General features: G+C 30.5%; 3 protein-coding genes across 5 annotated transcripts; 1 reads left to right on the top strand and 2 right to left on the bottom strand.

The window, feature by feature from the left end:
• Positions 1–36: 36 nt before the first annotated feature.
• Positions 37–2,062, top strand: LOC126846901 (ubiquitin-conjugating enzyme E2 J2). The gene is made up of 4 exons (XM_050586755.1): positions 37–448; positions 512–746; positions 810–938; positions 1,768–2,062. The coding sequence occupies exons 1-4, from the start codon at positions 333–335 to the stop codon at positions 1,954–1,956; spliced, it is 669 nt and encodes a 222-aa protein (XP_050442712.1). The 5' UTR covers positions 37–332; the 3' UTR covers positions 1,957–2,062.
• A 1,048-nt stretch (positions 2,063–3,110) lies between these two features.
• LOC126846646 (peroxisomal leader peptide-processing protease-like) lies at positions 3,111–4,845 on the bottom strand. 3 transcript variants are annotated; one of them, XM_050586343.1, is made up of 5 exons: positions 4,585–4,845; positions 4,387–4,494; positions 4,131–4,290; positions 3,867–4,058; positions 3,111–3,716 (listed from the first exon to the last, which is right to left on the bottom strand). In XM_050586343.1, exons 1-5 carry the CDS (start codon positions 4,600–4,602, stop codon positions 3,622–3,624), a joined length of 573 nt encoding a protein of 190 aa, XP_050442300.1. In that variant the 5' UTR covers positions 4,603–4,845; the 3' UTR covers positions 3,111–3,621. The 3 variants fall into 3 exon arrangements, with proteins under 3 accessions (XP_050442300.1, XP_050442299.1, XP_050442301.1); XM_050586342.1 differs by having other exon boundaries at positions 3,798–4,058; positions 4,585–4,844; XM_050586344.1 differs by having other exon boundaries at positions 3,871–4,058; positions 4,585–4,844.
• A 1,626-nt stretch (positions 4,846–6,471) lies between these two features.
• On the bottom strand, positions 6,472–17,838 carry LOC126846345 (synaptosomal-associated protein 25-like). Its single transcript, XM_050585672.1, has 7 exons — positions 17,419–17,838; positions 17,299–17,340; positions 12,600–12,648; positions 12,217–12,334; positions 10,405–10,530; positions 9,869–10,013; positions 6,472–9,104 (listed from the first exon to the last, which is right to left on the bottom strand). The coding sequence occupies exons 1-7, from the start codon at positions 17,482–17,484 to the stop codon at positions 9,042–9,044; spliced, it is 609 nt and encodes a 202-aa protein (XP_050441629.1). The 5' UTR covers positions 17,485–17,838; the 3' UTR covers positions 6,472–9,041.
• Positions 17,839–18,231: the final 393 nt, after the last annotated feature.

Genomic DNA, 18,231 nt, shown 5'->3' with positions numbered 1-18,231 from the left:
ATTTATTTGTATCATAGTTCATACATTTTTCATTATAAATTACTATGTTGAATATTAAAGTACGTAAAATCAATTTATGTTTAAATTTCCGATAAAAGAATTATAATATTAAATAAATTACAGATTTTTAAAGCGTGTTTGTGGAAATTATTGCCTACTTAGTTGAAGTGAAGTTCAATAATTCATTAGCTTATGTTATTACGTTTTCAGATATTGTAGAAACGAGATAAATATTATATTTTATTGTGCTCCCCAGTATGTTCATGCATCTATTTGGGAATTAATTATTTTCCACAAGTTATTGTAAACAACTATACGAACAAAATAGAATTATGCCACCTAAGACATCATCTGCTACGCTTCGATTGAAACAAGATTATGCTCGTCTTAAAAATGACCCAGTACCATATGTAGTAGCTGAACCCGTTCCGTCAAATATATTGGAATGGTATTTTATAATTGTTCAAATAAATTATTAGTTAAGTATTTTAAAGTAGCAATGAATTTACAGGTACTATGTTGTAAGCGGACCAGACGATTCGCCATATGCTGGAGGATATTACTTGGGTCGACTTGTTTTTCCTAGAGATTTTCCATTTAAGCCGCCAAGCATTTACATGATTACTCCTAATGGGAGGTTTAAGACAAACACTCGACTCTGCTTATCTATCAGTGATTATCATCCGGATACATGGAATCCCGCTTGGAGTGTATCTACAATACTCACTGGATTGCTCAGCTTCATGGTAATTGAATAAATTATTGTATTCACTTGAAGTTTATACACAATTTTAATTTCTTCATTTAAGCTGGAAAATAGTCCTACAATGGGCAGTATAGATATGACAGATTACGAAAGGCGTCAACTGGCTGCTCAAAGTTTGGAAACTAACATACGTGATGAAAATTTTTGTGAATTATTTCCTGAGCTTACAACGGTGATTAATGATAATGCATTTTTTGTCAATAAAATGAAATTGGGAATAAGTGCAATTTACCAGCCACCCTTTTTTTTTTACCATCTTGTGTATTTTTACACTGATTACGAATCGCAAGTCAAAAATCGGCGGACACCTCTAATCCCAAATTTCTTTAATAGCTTCTTGAAATTTGCATATTTTTGCGTGTATAACAATAGGTGGCAGCAGCTGGTGACTGCGGCCACAGACGCTTGTTGCCGCAACATACATTTGGCAGCGACGCAAGTGCGCTGCTACAATATTATTAGTTGAATTATTTATTTTTATTATTATTATTATAATATTATCAATGATGTAATATCAATATTGTATTGAACAACAATATAATTTCCTTAAGTATTAAAGTTTTAAGTTAGTAATTCATGAACTATATAAAACAACTACGCCTGCCAATTTCGGGACTCTTCGTTAAATGGGGGCTCACACACCCAAACCCCCAAGCGAACAAAATAGCTTAAAGGACTAAACTAACCTAAGCTGCTGTTCTGGAAGTGTCAGTGACCTAATGAATCCAAACCTAACCTATCCTATCGTTGTATTGCTGACAAATATATGGTACGGCGGTACGTGGCTGCGTCCGCCCCTGTCGCCACCGCCTATTGTTATACACGCAGAAATATGCAAATTTAAAGTAACTATAACTTTGGAAAGAGGAGTCCGCCGATTTTTCAACTTGCGATTCGTAATCGGCGTAAAAAATACTACAAAAAAAGGGTGTCCGGTAAAGTGCATTTATACCTAAAATTGTAATTATACTATTTTATTTTATTTGTTTGCATTTGTACAGACTATAAAGAACGAAATTGAAAAACGCAACTTGGCCAGAGCAAATGAAATCAACACACCGGACCCAGATATCAGCGAACCAGAAAATAACATTGTCCAAACAGTGTTGTATAATGTCATTGTTATGGTTACATTTGCAATTTTTATTTACTTGGTTAGATATGTCTTGTATAATATGAATATTGAATGAATACTCCTTCTCATTCCCATCGCTTTTATTTATTGGTTTATTTTTATTTTATGTATGTTTTAAATAAAATGTTATAATTTATGTTATTAAAAAAAATTGAATTTTACTCTTTATGTATTATTAGTCACAAACTATATACCGTCCTAAATTTTATTAATTCTGATGTGATGATTTTATTCAAAACAATTAAGTTATCAGACCACTAATTAAAATGCATGAAGTTATACTTAATTTAAATCTACATCACAATATTATTGAATTGTCGTTTAACAAGTTTAATGTCTTTCTAATAATCATCGAGAATGAATAAAGGCATAATTTTTGCAATATTATTGTATTATTTGAGTGTGAAACAATAATGTACCTACTAATAAAAAAAATATTTCCAGTCGTGTAATATACCGTTAGATACTGACTAAAGAATGCAGTGAAAGGAGCTTTCACAAAGATTTTGATTTAATAAATAACAATTGGGCACTACAATTTTAACATAAAGCAAACAATTCTTCGAACATTGTTGCTGGAGTATCTCAAAATTCAAACATCCGGACACGATTTAAGAATTAAATTAGAAACTAGTACCCTTGTAATTTACGGCTCTTAAGCCAAATTAACATGTTTCCATTTAAAATTTAAAATTTTATGTGTGTAACAATAGGATAAAAGATAAGTGATATACTTGAAAATTCTGATAACTTTTTTACCTACTTGTTTTACTTGTAGTAAAATGTAAAATATTTAACCTTTAGATATTTGAAATTTTTTCAAGTCTAAGAAACTTAGTCAACATGATTAAAGTAGAATATTAAAATTAAAATTGTATTATGTTAAATAATTATACTATCCTTATATTTGATTAGACATTAATTAATAAGACCAATTTTTATATACTTGCACCCTAACATTTTTACCTCCCTAACCAAAATTTGTGATTATTAACTAAAAACACTGTTTAATAGTTTTAATTTTTACACAAACTAGTGTTTATTCAAAGCAGCAGTTGCTAAATTCATCACTTTGATTCAGCGAATCACTTATGTTTTATGACATATTATATGATTAAAATATATATAATATTTGTAAAATTATGATCAGAGAATTTCCATTTTATCAATATAAAATGAACCTTTACAAAATAATTAATTACATTGATAGAACATAGTAAAATAATTGTATTTATAAATTTCAACTACGAATCGATGCCACAGAATACCACTCAGTCTTAAATAGCTCATATCGCTTACAGAAAATATCAACTTATCCGTCACTATATTCTATGTACTTACGATACTATTTATCAAATATACTTTAATACAAATTTCTTATATAATTATTATGTATTTTTAATTTAAATATCATATACCTGATAAATTTAATCAAATATGTTATATACAAATATATTGACTTTTTGGTATCACAATTCAAACAACTAATGAAGTTATAACTTTTTTTAGCATTGTCTAAAATATCACCTGTAATTAAAACATAATAACTATATAAATCAAAATACAAATTTGTTTTGCTAGTTTAAATCATAAAAGATCATTTTTCAAAAAGAATTCAATAAAAATAAGATGTTGGCTCATTAGGTATAGATCAAACACAGTCTCCTTTCTTGCTTGCATGGTTAAGTTTCAGTCTATTAATTTCTCCACGTGTCACTTATCAAAAATGACACAAATTTAAATTTGGTACCCCATTATTCCATATCATTTTGGTTTTTGGACACTTTGATTCCAGATTTTCTAATACAATAATATCTGCAAGAGAAAACATTAGTTTAAATACAATTTTATTAACAAGGAGTACTACGCACTATTATATTAAAAAAAAAGGCTAACCATTTTTAGTAATATAGTTTTTGATAACTTGTTTAAATACTGAAGAAGGTAGTATAAAATTAACTGTACCAACATTTAGCATGCCAATTGTTAGCCCCAAAAGCTTATTATCTTTTCCAAAAACTGGACCTCCGCTAAATCCAAGGTATACTTGACAATTAGTTGTTAATATACTACTAAGAGGTGTTGCGTGTATGTGTCCAAAAGATATTTTGAGTTTTTTTTCTATAGAAGGATAGCCCACTGCAAATACCTCTTGATCTGTAGGTTTGCAAAATAATAATATAAAAATTGCATAACTAAGTTGGAATATCAAATTACTGTTTCACGTACTTATGACTGGATTTTCATCAGAAATTTGACAAGCGACAATATTGATAGTCTTTTCGCTTAAAATTATAGCTATATCGAATGGAACACCTTTGCGCACTGCAAAAATTACTTTCCCTTTTATTACGTTATCGTTGTGTCGTAAAATGACAGGTCCAGTTTTCTATATCAATTAAATTACGAAATTAGAATACCTACATAATTATAGAAAAACAAATGCATAATAGAACTTTAAATTTTATAAATTTTTTATACTAACATATCGTACAACATGAGAACAAGTCAAGAATACATGACCAACGGAGTTTGAAGTATGAACACAAACTGCTGAACCCTCGTTACTGCCACATTCTACTTTAACGACAGACTGTAAAATGTAAATGACATATTTTTTTAATACATTATTAAAGTAATAATAATAACATAATACAATATAGTTGAAAAGTATATTTTTTACCTTGTATATTAAATCCATTTCTAATTGATTTGATGCGTTTTTATTTTACTAAAATAGATTATAGGATTTTCTGACTAGGGAATTATTTACCACAACATTTCAAATAGTTGTTACTACTTGGCACTTTTAGAAAAGTCATTACCAACTCTAAGAACATTATAGTAAAAAAGCAACCCATGCTAACTATTTTTACTAGCCATGTAAAAGTTACGTGTATAGGTAATAGCAGTTAATCGTAATTCGTATGAATTATGATAATATTATTATTTAATTTGTAGATAACAAGGTTAGTGTATTATAGTATAGTTTACTACTATATTATGCGATAATAAGGATAATATGTTATCAACAGTTGTCACTGACAACTTGTCAGTTTGTCCAGGCTTTTTTATCATAATAAGGTGTCCTTGTCCAACTCCCAAGTTCCAACTAACGTTTTTCGATAATTGAAGGGGTCCGTGCAAAAACGAGACAACTCCAATTTTGGCGAAAATGGGTTTTTGGCCGTTTCCAATTAAGAAAAATTTGACGAGTATATCTGTGTAAGAACGAGACAAATCCGACCACCGGTATAGGAAATATAATGGAACTGGAGCTGTCTGGTTTTTTTTTTCCATTGAAAAACCAGATAGCTCCGGAGTTATCTGGTTTTTGCGCCGAATGTTGTCTACACTGTAGTTATATTTAAATAAATAAAATCAGTTGTCTTAAAGTAAAAATAAATAATATTAATAATTTTTTGATAAAAAAAAAATTGAAATAATAAATACAAAGTTCGGGTCAAAAAACAAGATAGCTCCAACAAATTTTGGTTAATTTTAGCTCACATCTCAAATCAAAAACCTTGATCAAATCACGTACTACGTCATCTTTTTCATCATGGTCTAATATATATTAATTGATATTAACATTAGTTTTACCTTAAACTCAATATTTTTAAAATAGTTTTTTTTGTTTCTTGAAAAGTTTAAAAAAATGGAGTTGTCTCGTTTTTGCACGGACCCCTTCAATTGCTTGATTAAGCATTTAATCCCATTTTGCTGGATTTTTAGGTTAGTTTAAGAGCAAAATATCACCTATCATAATGAAGAAGTATAATATAATATATTTTGTTCGAGAGCAGAACGACTCATTCTACTTCAAACGTACTGTCTTAAGAATACTCCGATTTAAGTTTTGAAAAAACATTTGAAAATTCTTCATAACATTTTCAAGACAACGACTGTGGCACAATTTTAAATTTAATTAACTAAACATAATTTTAAATTGTGCCACACTCATCTCCTTGAAAATGTTGAGTTCAAATTTTTTTCAAAACTTAAATCGAAGAATTCTTAGGAACAGTACGTTTGAAGTAGAAACATATTATGTTCTTGTACAAAAATAGATCCTATATGCGCTATAATAGTTAGAAAAAAGATTAATTAGATACTTCTTTTCTATGGTAATAACTAATAAGACGTATTTTTAAAGTACATTTTAGTTTAATGTTGTTTTAGCGAAAAATTGCCTATACAATGCGCCTTAATAAATGCTAGTGTAGAGGGGCCCCTTAACAGATTTTTGACAAATTGAGAAAAGATTCTTTAATATTTAATAAACAAATAACTTGTTTTAACACTTACAGATGTCCCATCTAGGTTGTCAAGCATTCTACATTTGTGGAGTATAGTAAAGAGGTAAGCGCTTTTGTAAGGAATGAAGGTTTGTGGTGGGATGTACTAGCTGTTAGCTATGTCGTTTCCGGAGTATAATGATTATAGTATAACTGTGTATGAGGAACCTAAAGTAATCTGCTTTCATTAGGATAATAATTAATAGAGTTTCTACAACTACTTGTAGGTATTACATTTTTTTTAAAAGCTTTAAAACAATACACATAAAACATTGATTTTTCTAATTGACTTTATTCACTTCAAGGATGATTTTTTAATTAATAGCTTAATATGAAAAATACATACAAATTAGGTAAAGCTTATACATATTATGTTAAAATATTACAGCGAGCCTTCACCGAGTTCGGTTTACATAATTAATATTTTCGTTTAAAGTACCCGAATGCAAGTGAATAGACATTTTCACCAACATTATGATACAAAACATCACAGTTTACAGGCTAAGAGAGTTCCAAAAATTATTTCATATTTTAACTAAACAGTTTTAATGCTTTCGAAATACTTTTAACCCTTTGAGGAGCGAATTAAGAATACACAGATGCTATTCAGAGAGCGGATTAGCCATTAGGAATGGAAAAAAAAGATTTTAAATTTCAAAGCAAGGACGACTTCCTTATGTAACATATGTCTTACTTTAAACATCATATTTTAGTTCAAATTATAGCCAACAGAAGCACATAAGTCGTCCTGGGTTTTATAACGTCGATTTAATAGATAACAACCTATAAAAAAAAAACACGTATAAACTTATAAAACGTACTTCAACGCTTCCCCTGGAAACACTTTTAAAATCGTACATAAACGCCATCAATGATCGTCAAAGGGTTAAGTATATGTTAAGCAATTAGTTAAATCTATAAACTTAACAGAGATAATGAATAGACATTTATATTTATAAATTAATTATTATAAATTAGGTATCATTTATTATTAATAAATTACCTATACTTATATATTATATACGTTTGGTATTGTCTATATTTTTCTGGATATGATTTTATTTTTTTATTACAATTAAGTACGCCTGATATACGCTATGGCCGCGGGTTATTACAATAGAGAAATTCTAAAACAAACGGAATTACACACAAGTGTTGGATATTCAATTACCAAATTGTAGCGATATCTGAATAACCATTCAGAACCGGTGACATTAAATATTATAAATAGATATTAATGAGTACCTATAGCATGTAGAATAGCTTCAGTTATAGAGTCGAATGAATAAAAACAAACCACGATTCTTAAGAAATAAATAAAAGAGCACCCTATTTGAATATATTAATTTCATTGAAAAACGTGATATTATTAAAAAAATAACAGAATATAATATGACGGTAGTGTCCCTTATTTTTATATTTTTCGAATTTTTATGTTTTCTACCTCCCAATTGTCTCAAAATGACAAAAAAATCTAACCAGTGAAGATATATAATATATAAATTATATCTAAGTATATATATATATACATTCACTGGCACGACTTGCACTCATCATACAGCGTAGTTGTTATACCAGTTTTTTTTTCTGTCACTTGGAGAAAATTGAGAGGAAGAAAAAAACTGTTCAACTTCGAAAAATAAGGGGTACTCTACTGTACTGTATAGTAATAAGAATATAATAGATGTACATAATACAGTGTATAGGTACTGTGTGATTTCTTTACTTGCATTAACCCTGTGTAAGTGGTAACTAATTGATTTATTCCGACTTATGTACTTATACGTAGTTGGTAATATAACTAATGCGGTTTTGCGATTTGGGCCTAATTAATTGTCTTGAATCAATAATTCGTGTTAACCGTGCTTAGTCTGTGTAAACTAAGCACGGCCAACACGAATTATTTCCTTAGCAAGTAATACAAAGTATAAACGTTAAATTTATAAAAATCACAACAACGTGTGATGTGTACTATTTTAAAATTGATAGTGATTGAATTCATCATCAGAGGTTTTGGGCATTGTCTAATAAACATTATTCCTCGAACAATGTGAGGAGGGTACCAAAACTTTTTGCCGGAAATATTATAACGCGGCCACGGTCTTAGCGTTACTAAATTGACTATAGGTACTTTAAATCATAGGATTTGAGCTGCAAAAGTTAAAAAGTTACAAGCGCACGTCGGCACGAAAAACATTTTCGAATAATTGATATTGAGCTAAAAAAAAAAAATATAATATATATATATATATAAAAATCACATAAAATACCCGGAGAACATTTTTTAGACGTTTCGAAATTTGTATAATTGACTAGCCGAGGGTTTGGTGCAAAAATAGTATAGGTATAGTTTAGTACTGATAGTAGAAAACATCACTTAGACAGTCAACGCGGTATTGTTTTTGCACAAACGCGCTCGTGGTGTACGGACGGGTTACTTAAAAAAAAAACTTTAATGGAAATAGAATAATACGATAAAGATACCATTTGCAATTTAACGATTAAACTTTTAACGAAATTTCCAATATGTCGCTCTTGACGTACTGTGTTTAGAAATGTATCGTAAAAAGTGATTATTTGAATCGTCAGAAAAAAAGCCACATATGCATCTGTTCTGCGAAAACAACTAAATATTATGTAAATCTAACATTTTGAAAATTTTAAGCATGTTATTTGCCTACTATATAACTGAATTGCACGTTGCACAAAATAACAGGGAAGACACAATTTTTCAATTAACGATTTGAATACATAGATATTATAATATTCAAGCTACTCTTATTTTAGGGATAGCAAGTAACAACAACAAGCCTACTGCGTTTTATTCTGTTCTACCACTAGTTTATTTGAGGAGATTTCTAGTCCTCTGATTGGCCATTGAAATTCGCACTTCGTTTGATTTTGTCTGAAAATGTAGACAAATATAGTATTAAAAACGTGGTATATGCGCACTAATTATATAATATTAGTGCACATATTATATTAGTAGTTATATTATTATATTATTAGTAGTTTTATTATATTAACGTAGTTTCAAATCACATTCAAACAATCGTTATAATAACTGTAATACATGTATTATAAATTAAAAGAACTTAATTGTGATTATTAGAAATAAAATATAGTTATTAGCTGCATTTAAAGACGTGTACATATACAAATTTGAATAAATAATTTTAAAAAACATTCATACTCGACTTTATACTGGTACGTATTGACTATTGTAAGATAGAAATAGAGTTAGTATATGTATTATTTTGAATGTAGTGCGATAAGTAGGCATCTCTTCTATACAGTTATAGTTATTATTTTTATTGGGACAACAAATATCGCAGTATAGGGTTTCCGGTTTTATTAGTGATGATAAGGGTTGAGAGTAACAGCAATTTATTACTGTCCGCTTGAAACCAAGCCTTTTAATGAAACCGGAGGCGTTATGCGAGAACATAAACTTTGAATTTAAGACTTTTAGTTGTACCATAGCTTACAGAAGCGGTAAGAATGTTTGTCGATTTATACATACCAGTATTTTATTATTTTATATATTTGTTTAATATTGTTATTAAATAAACGTGAATTTTTTCACGTTTAGTTATTTTTTTCGTTTGCGGACTTTTGGTTGTTTACATTTTATATGTATTTTAGTAATATCAAAATAATAATTATTACTTTGGTACTGATGGTTTCGATTTGTTGATTTTGATTTTCGAGCTCGGATCCCATGTCCAGTGCCATGTTTCTCAGATTTCCGATCATTGTATTGACTTGCCCTAAGTTCTCGTCCATTTCTACTTCACGGGCGTCGTTGGTAATCCTACAAAAATTATAGTTCCAGTTGGTACAGTGCAAGATACATTTAATTATTACTGCATACGCTGTGTTTATAATAGCACATATAGGGTGTATTTAGTATTCAATAGCGCCATGTGTCATTCTTTATTATGATGCAAAATCTAAACATTAACATTAAACAACCCAATACTTTAAATACTTTTTTTTTTTTTTTACTGTATCTTTTAGTTGATAATAGAATGCATTGTTTTCCTTATAATACTTCATTCAACCCCATCATTATACAAACCGAACAGGTATAGGAACATATAGGATGCAAAAAATGAAACGCTATTTAAGGTTTTATTCGCATAAACGTACTAATATATTATATGTTTAAATGGGACATGCATAAACAAGCAAAGGGCATTTACCTGACAACATAACCACTTTGTGGCGAAGCGGTAGGTCCTTCGATCACGCGCTGAGGCTGTTTGTTTATCACTTTACCATCTTCGTTTCCTTTCCACGTATCCTCGTCCTCTTTGAAAGACGTCGATCTACAAGCACAATGGGACTATGTATTATAGTTTGTCTAGTTAAATTTACCCATCTTACCAGACGGTGGAATGGATTTTGGAGAGAAAGAAAAAAAAATACTTAAGAATTGAAATTTGTTAACCAAAGGGGTTTACCTACGTCAGCGATTCATATTATTATCGGCAAGGGGAAACGGAGTGTGAAATATTGGATTACACCGGTTGAAATATAACATATTTTTGTTCAAAAAAGGAAATATATCATCCGGTATATTCTGAAACAAATTGTCGTTTCAATGTATTATATTACTAACCACAATGTCTAACTTTGTTCGACCATATATATTTGAATATATTGTACCTTTTATTGTTTTTAATAACTTATTACTGATAAGGGATTAGTAAACATAAGCCTTTCAAAATAAAATATAGTTCGCAGGACATTTTAAATATATTTCATTTAATATTACACGATAAAGTCGTAGTAATAAATTCTAATGTTTTAAATGTCTGATGTAAACGTTATTAAATGTTCATGACTCATGGAAGTGCAGAATGGTATTATCGATTTTTTTTATTTGAGCGTTAAATTATGGATGAGGCACTATTATATAAAACTTCTTTTCCATTATTCAATTTTATGCTATTTTCTTGAGCTGTCCTTAAAGTTATTGTACTTTATTTGACTACACAATATTGATAATGTATATGTATTTTATTAAAAATGATTAGTGTGTACATACATTTAAAGGGCTTCGATAAGTAATGAATTTAGAATTACTGTCGCCATTTTTTGCCAAAAATTAATATTTATTGGTGAGTATTGTAAGGATAACGAAAAAAAAGGCACAGAGGGAATGGAGTATATATCATTTTAAAACCAATATCTTTTCAGTCCCGCATTAAAGGTAATGTAATATGCATTATGTGAGTCATCGAGAGCAAAAGTGGTGTGTCACGTTTTTACATAATCTATTCTACCTTCAGTTTAAAGTGGTGTGAGTCCGGCTTTGCTTGTTTTCGGCTTAATGGCAAAAGAACTTTTACGTTCTCGTAAAAACGTACACATAATTTTCTTTTAAACTTTTCGTTTCTCAAATGTAAACTTTGGTGACTTACACTATGTTTGCTCTCGACGGCTCAAATGCTTTATTGGTAAGCCGTAAGACTATGATTTAACGTCTCTGATTTGAATACGTTTTTATATTTTGTTCTGCAACGGAAACGATTTTTCCATTGTTGGCTGAAAAGGGAACAATTATTATTTCCCTATAGTATCGCTTTTAATCCGTGATTATATAATATTTTTATCTATTGCGGAAACATACTTATGGTATTAAAATAATGGAGATATGCAATATTTAAGTCGGACACATCTATGTACCTATTTTGCCTACACGATTCTCCTTGAAATGTAATTATACACATTTTATTGGTTAATATTTTTAATGTTGATTTTTTTTATGTCTTTTTACACGTAAACGAACGTCACTTGGACTTATTGTCTTAATTTACTTATTGGTACAGTACATTGTTACAGTATTTTTTGAAAAACGTAAAGCTTCTCTGACGGACGAAGTATTTATTTATGTCACAAGAAGAAAATGCATATTCATCACAGTCTACCCACTCGACATAGGCTAAGGGTCGTTTCTTCGGTTTATTATTATACACGTGCCAAACATATTAAACGACAAAAGTACCTACTTGTTGCAAGGGAGCACGCAAATGCCACAACACTTTTCCATGCCGGTCAGGTTTTTTTCGGCTTCCTTCATGTCGGCGTTTATCTGGTCCATTCCCTCTTCAATCCTGTCCATTTTTTCTGAAAATATAACAAACGCAATATCATTAATTGTGTAAAAAAACATCACGAACAGAGGTTTTTTTTTAGTATTCTTGTTATTTCCACACAGCTGGATCGTCGTCGGCAAAGTTTTTAATTTTTTTCGTTTACGCGCATCCTGTCTAGATGGCTTGCGGTTAATTTTAATGATAAATGAACGGTGTGGTACAACTTTGAATATAATATTATGTTCAAACTTTCAAACCATCGCGCATATGTTATATGAAATTATTCTTGTCCTTACCGCCTTGGTCGTCCAATTCGACTAGAGCTTTAATGGCCGCTTCTTTTGTCTGTAAAAGAAAATCATAACGCGTTAATATCATATTGGTTTTTGTAAACGTGCTTACATAAGGTTAGCATTGAAGTGAAAACGACATTAAAAAATATCGCCGAGCGTCACCTACTATAAAGAGTTACAAGAAAAAACTTGCTTTTTTTCTTATAAACTAGACTGGGTTGTTATATCCTTTGAGTGGAGTTGCGAATGCGACTGATGTTATGTAATAATGTTTACGAGCTTTTCTCTCGAGTAATTTGGACGGGAAATCGTTAGGGGAATTTACAGAACGTGAGAGAAAAAAGCCTTTGTGCAATCTAAATCTTACATACAACAAACGATTTTCTAAAGACATTTACTCTGCTTTTTCATTCGTTTTCTACGAAACATTAACTCGATCTAACGTTCAAAACTAATAGACAAACAGTATTTCTTTGACATTTTCTCATTCATGCACAAATAGTCTTCGTGAAACGTGATCGCGATTTGTGTATTTTATAGTACTTTAATATGGACTATTTGTCCATTAAACTTTTTTGGTAAAATCGCCTAAAATTTTACTCTATTTTTTTTTTAATCGACATTTGTAAAATTTGTATGTAATAGATGTGTTATTTTTTATAAAATATTTAATTTTAATTTTGATGTAATATATCGTTGTAATAATTTTGTTATTTTTACACACTTTTGTAGTCTTCATTAGGCTTTTTTTTAAAAAGTTACCATTTAACTTATTGTAATGAACTATGATTAATACTACTAAAAAAAAATTAAAAACTAATATAAAATCTAAAATAATTCTAAACGAATGTATTAGTATTTTTAAAAGAAATATTTAGGATTTTTAGTGTTGTAAAACAATACAGTCTTTACGGGTTACAAAAAACTGTAGGTAACTATTAATTATTATAAGTTTCTTTAAGCGACGGTTACTGTTTATTAAATTTTAATTAAACAACTGAGGAAGTAAGTTTAACTTACTAATTAAAAGAAAAGTCTTTTCTTTATATTTAACGAAAACTTTGAAAATTACTGATAGTTTTAAGAAACACCTAATAGTACCCCCTGTAAATACTTAACAGGGACTGTACTAGGCCTTAATGTTGTGCTTATATTTTTTTGTAGGTAAAATAATAGAATTTAATTGACAGCTAGTTAAACACGTATATAAAACTTTTATATAGAAATTCGTTTATAAAATTCAGTCAACATATATAAAGTTCTTTGAAATGTAAGATAATGTAATTTGTATTAATAGCTTTAAAATTATTGTAAATACAAATTTGGCTTATCGCCTGTACGGTAATGATAGTAGTTAGTAACTAGTAGTGATAAACAAAATAAACAAAATGTATTTATGGGTTTCAACTTTCAATGGAATCAATTTAATGGACATTTATGAATTTATTTTAGAATGAATTTAACATTTATAAATATTGTATTTTGACTACAACGGTTAAATCAATGTATTTCGATAATTTCTCAAATAAAGGTGATTTTGTGTTTACCAGTTCATGTATAAAACAAAAATGCTATTGAGTTTTAAATAAACGTCAATACATTTTCCTAAAAATATCATTCATTACGTATATACCTTTCAATCGGAAAGCTACTGTTTCTTTCTAGACACCCATAATTGTGAAAATGCCTAAAAATTACAAAATTATATTAGGCTGCTCATTATATTATTCATTGTGACACTTGTGACATTAGTCAAATTTTCTTATTCTTTTTTCTCATGCATTTCACAAACTGACTTAGCTTTCAACTCAATCTAATTACGGAGAAATTAAAAAAAAAATTATTTTTTTTAATATTTGTGTACAACTATATATTTGTAATCATGTCAAAATAATAAAATATCGCCGCCCCGGCAGAACAATGACACAACTGCAATAATTGAAATTGTACAGGAGAACCAAAAAACTAAATTGTTTTCATATCAATAATTCATGAATGCCCAATCAATTATGTGAAATTGGGGCTTGGCCAGAACACAACTATAGTTACATCGTTTTTCTACCTTATGCGTTTGCTATATCTAAACACATTGAAGCATTTAGTCCATTTTATCAAATTTTGCAGCTGTGTCATCGTTCTACCGGGGCGGCGATATGTTCTCTTGGACTAATTCTTGGCACTCGATAAATAATAATAATCAAATGTACACCTAGGCTACATAAAGAAAACAATCCATTTGACAAAAACACTTTTTAAAATTATTTTCATATGGAAATCGTTACATAAAAAAACGCAAATAGTTCGTTTATTATGACTTTTTACTTTTATTAAAATGGTTTTTTGCTTTTCCGGGAAAAAAATAATTTTCTTACCAACAAAATTACATTTCCTCAATAATGAGAAAAGAGAAGTTGAACCGAAGACTCTTTAAGTTGATTGACAGTGTTACGAGATGGAAAAGTTTTTATTCTCAATAAATGTCATAACCTCAAACGCAAGTGACGCAAAACTAAACGTTCTTGAAAAAGTAGCCGCATTTCTCATAACAAGAATTGTTTGAGTGACAGCCAATGGGAATTACGTGTGACTCGATAATAAGAATTTATGTCACTATGCCATTTAATACAATAAGTGAGAAATATTTTAAACACATAAGAAAACTAATGTACAGAGCTCACTTTAAAAATGTCTCGTTATTACTGACATTATACTAGATATAATACCTACCTATAATTTTTTTTCTTATACAAAATGTCTTCTATCGAAATCGTTTTAAAGTTAAAATGTAAACTGTTAACACTGATTCACTGGCGTCCCTAGATCAATTTTTAAGGGAGAGTTAAATGTGACAACAAAATTATTGTATTTGTGTTACATTGGACTTTGTTTACGGTTGTGGTAAAAATGCAATGGGAAGATTTGGACATCCTTGAAAATTGCTTAAATTTTGTTTTGAAGCTACATTTTTACTTTAAATTACCGAAGAACAATTTTATGTTCTTTGGGTAAGTGACGTAATTTGTTGGGGCATTAAGAGTTTTGGAGTTATCAATGATACTCTAATAGAAGCTTGAGTAAAAAAAGGAAGTACTAAAATATGGAAGTTTTGTTATTTTAACATTTGACATTTGTTTAGTATTGTAATCGAGATTTTAAAAGCTATGGGGCCACTTCCAATATTCTATCACCCTTTGAGGACACCCTAGCATCTGTAACTATCAAAATACAAGATTAATAATTTTAGTTGGATAGATTGATTATACTTTAGAATATTCAGAACCATTGCACGGAACATGAGTACCATATTTTGCACTTCTACAAATGGGTTTTTTTCGCAATGGTGTTGTATAATACGCAGTATTGTTGTCTATTGTTAGCTACTATGAGTTATGATGTAACGAAATTTCTTTTAAAAATGTGTATAACCGAATTACATATTATATGATAGTTATCTTAGAATAGCGCCATCATTTTGTGTGAAGTGGAACAATAGGATGAAAATTCTAAAAACGGAAATAATATGGAAAACCGAAATAATCCCTTCCTTGGGACTTTTGGGTCACTTTAATAATGCCTTTTCTTAAAATATTTACAACCTTTAAGTGTTAAATATTAATATACATCATATAATAACGGTCAATCGTCTCATGCAAAAAGAGATATACAAAACCATTTTTAAGCATCTTTATTTGCATTTAATGCAAGAAAGGACTTCTTTCCAAAAGCAGTCAGGCCAGAAAAATCGATCTCGTTTTTGTGTTTCGTGTAAAAACGTATCTTAAGTTTTGTGTTTTTCTTTTGAAATATGTCTCGAGAAACTTAACTCCCTCTTGCATGAGACGATGTACTATACCTATATTTATTCATTTTTATTAACGAGTCAGCGATTGCCGTAAATAGATTGTATTCCATACATTTTCATACAACTTTTATACATTTATTGATTTTAATGTTGATTTGGATGGGTTTTTTTTTCTATAGATTTTGGAATTTTATGAAACTAACAAGTACATTGACCGGTCAATAACCTATTTTAACGGGATTGCATGCGGTCTGTTTTTTGACGTTTAAGACCAAAAAGCCAGCCACAATTTTTACTACTTAGGATGTTCCGATTTTAATTCAGTAAAGTTGTACGAGTTCTTTGACAGCTAAACTAAGTTATTTAGAAAACAGATTTTAGATTATTTGCTTTTTTTACGAAAAAATTTTTAGTTTTAATATTGAAAAAATTGCAAATCTAATTTATTTAGTTACAAAGAACTGAAATTTTTAAATGAAAATCAGCTTTCTATATTATAAAATAGTAAAATAGCCAAAGAACTCGAGTCTCTTTACAGAACGGAAATTGGACCATTCTATTTTGTCTGACTTTTTGATCTAAAATAAACCGAAATAGCTTCTGCTCAAAGAAAAAATTATTTAAATTACAAATAATACCTCGAGCTTATGCAAATTAACCGGTAAATTAATTGACATGGTCGAAATTTATTAAAACCTCTTTTTTTCTTAAATATTGCCTGTACAAGACTCTTTAAAAACAGACCGCATGCAACCCCATTAGGTATATTCTTCAGTTGTTATTTATTTTTATATTAAGTAGTCCTTTGCTTCAACAAGAGCGTCGTGTACTTAAGAAAAAGCAATATATTTTGACATTTATAATTATTATGCATTGTATTTACTTTGTAAGAATACTCACCCCCTCGCACAGTTCTATCATCCGGCGGGTGCTTTCCAAAGACTGCGGAGAGTAAACAAAACAAAATAAATCAAAACTTCAAAAATCCCATAATTTAATTGGCTAAATTGTCTCTATTACCTCATCGGTCACGTGAGCCGATCGCAATTGCAGGTCTTGCAGTTCGTTGGATACGATGGCCGGCATTGTTAGATGTTTAAACTACAATTTTTTTAATTTTATTCACCGTTACAAATGGTTTTCAAAACTGTGGCTTGACAGCTCTTTATTTTCTTAACGCGTGTAAACGAATATTTGGTCGGGAGTCACGGTTAAGGGCGCCAGGTGCCGGCGTTCTCACATGATCCGTGTAGTGATGTGTATACGGTGATTGTAACAGCCCTTTGTGTTTGCCGGTGATTTCGGAGGTCAACGCGATCACCGCCAACAAACAGACGCCGCAAGTATGACTACAGGTTGCCGGACGGGACGAGCACCAGCGACGGGGAATCGAACGGCTACTCAACGTCAGCGGCGGCCGTGGTCGTCTGGGTTAAGCAGAATAGCGCAACAGACCGTTTCTCTGTCGGTGAGTGCGCGTGTCTGCGTGTAAGTGTGTGTGTGTGTGTGTGCGCGTTGCTTATTCTTCGAACCCGAGCGCCCCTTTCGGTTGCCGGGCGCGCGCTAAAACTCAGCCGCCGCCGCCGCCGCTAGCGCGCGCATCCCTTAAGCCCATAGTCTCCCGCGGTGGTTTGGGTACCTCGCAACCCCGTTCGGCGGCCAACTCTCGTCCCTCCCCATTTCCCTTCCATCAAACCGCAGCCACGCAAAAACGGGAGTCGTCGGACGCTCTGACAATGTTTCTACCGACGATGAGTCGGCGGTAGACACGGTGGCGGCGATGGCGAACACATGGTCTACGTCCACGTCGGTTATACGCCGTACAAATAAAAA

This window comes from Adelges cooleyi, unplaced genomic scaffold (assembly GCF_023614345.1).
Source record: "Adelges cooleyi isolate 19-005CV unplaced genomic scaffold, UGA_ACOO_1.1 ACOO_flye_CR_arks_rails_tigmint_CR_PRNA_9, whole genome shotgun sequence".
In the NCBI taxonomy this organism is placed as follows: domain Eukaryota; kingdom Metazoa; phylum Arthropoda; class Insecta; order Hemiptera; family Adelgidae; genus Adelges; species Adelges cooleyi.
This window is presented reverse-complemented; position numbering and strand designations above follow the sequence as displayed.

Excerpts from the sequence above, each read along its gene's own strand:
- LOC126846901 (XM_050586755.1), top strand. The coding sequence starts at position 333 with ATGCCACCTAAGACATCATCTGCTACGCTTCGATTGAAACAAGATTAT. Across the intron at positions 449-511 it reads CCGTCAAATATATTGGAATG|GTACTATGTTGTAAGCGGAC; the intron begins GTATTTTATAAT and ends ATGAATTTACAG. Across the intron at positions 939-1,767 it reads TATTTCCTGAGCTTACAACG|ACTATAAAGAACGAAATTGA; the intron begins GTGATTAATGAT and ends GCATTTGTACAG.
- LOC126846646 (XM_050586342.1), bottom strand. Across the intron at positions 4,291-4,386 it reads GTTCTCATGTTGTACGATAT|AAAACTGGACCTGTCATTTT; the intron begins GTTAGTATAAAA and ends TAATTGATATAG. Across the intron at positions 3,717-3,797 it reads AAACTATATTACTAAAAATG|ATATTATTGTATTAGAAAAT; the intron begins GTTAGCCTTTTT and ends TTTCTCTTGCAG.
- LOC126846345 (XM_050585672.1), bottom strand. The coding sequence starts at position 17,484 with ATGCCGGCCATCGTATCCAACGAACTGCAAGACCTGCAATTGCGATCG. Across the intron at positions 17,341-17,418 it reads CGGCTCACGTGACCGATGAG|TCTTTGGAAAGCACCCGCCG; the intron begins GTAATAGAGACA and ends TACTCTCCGCAG. Across the intron at positions 10,014-10,404 it reads CAAAGTGGTTATGTTGTCAG|GATTACCAACGACGCCCGTG; the intron begins GTAAATGCCCTT and ends TAATTTTTGTAG.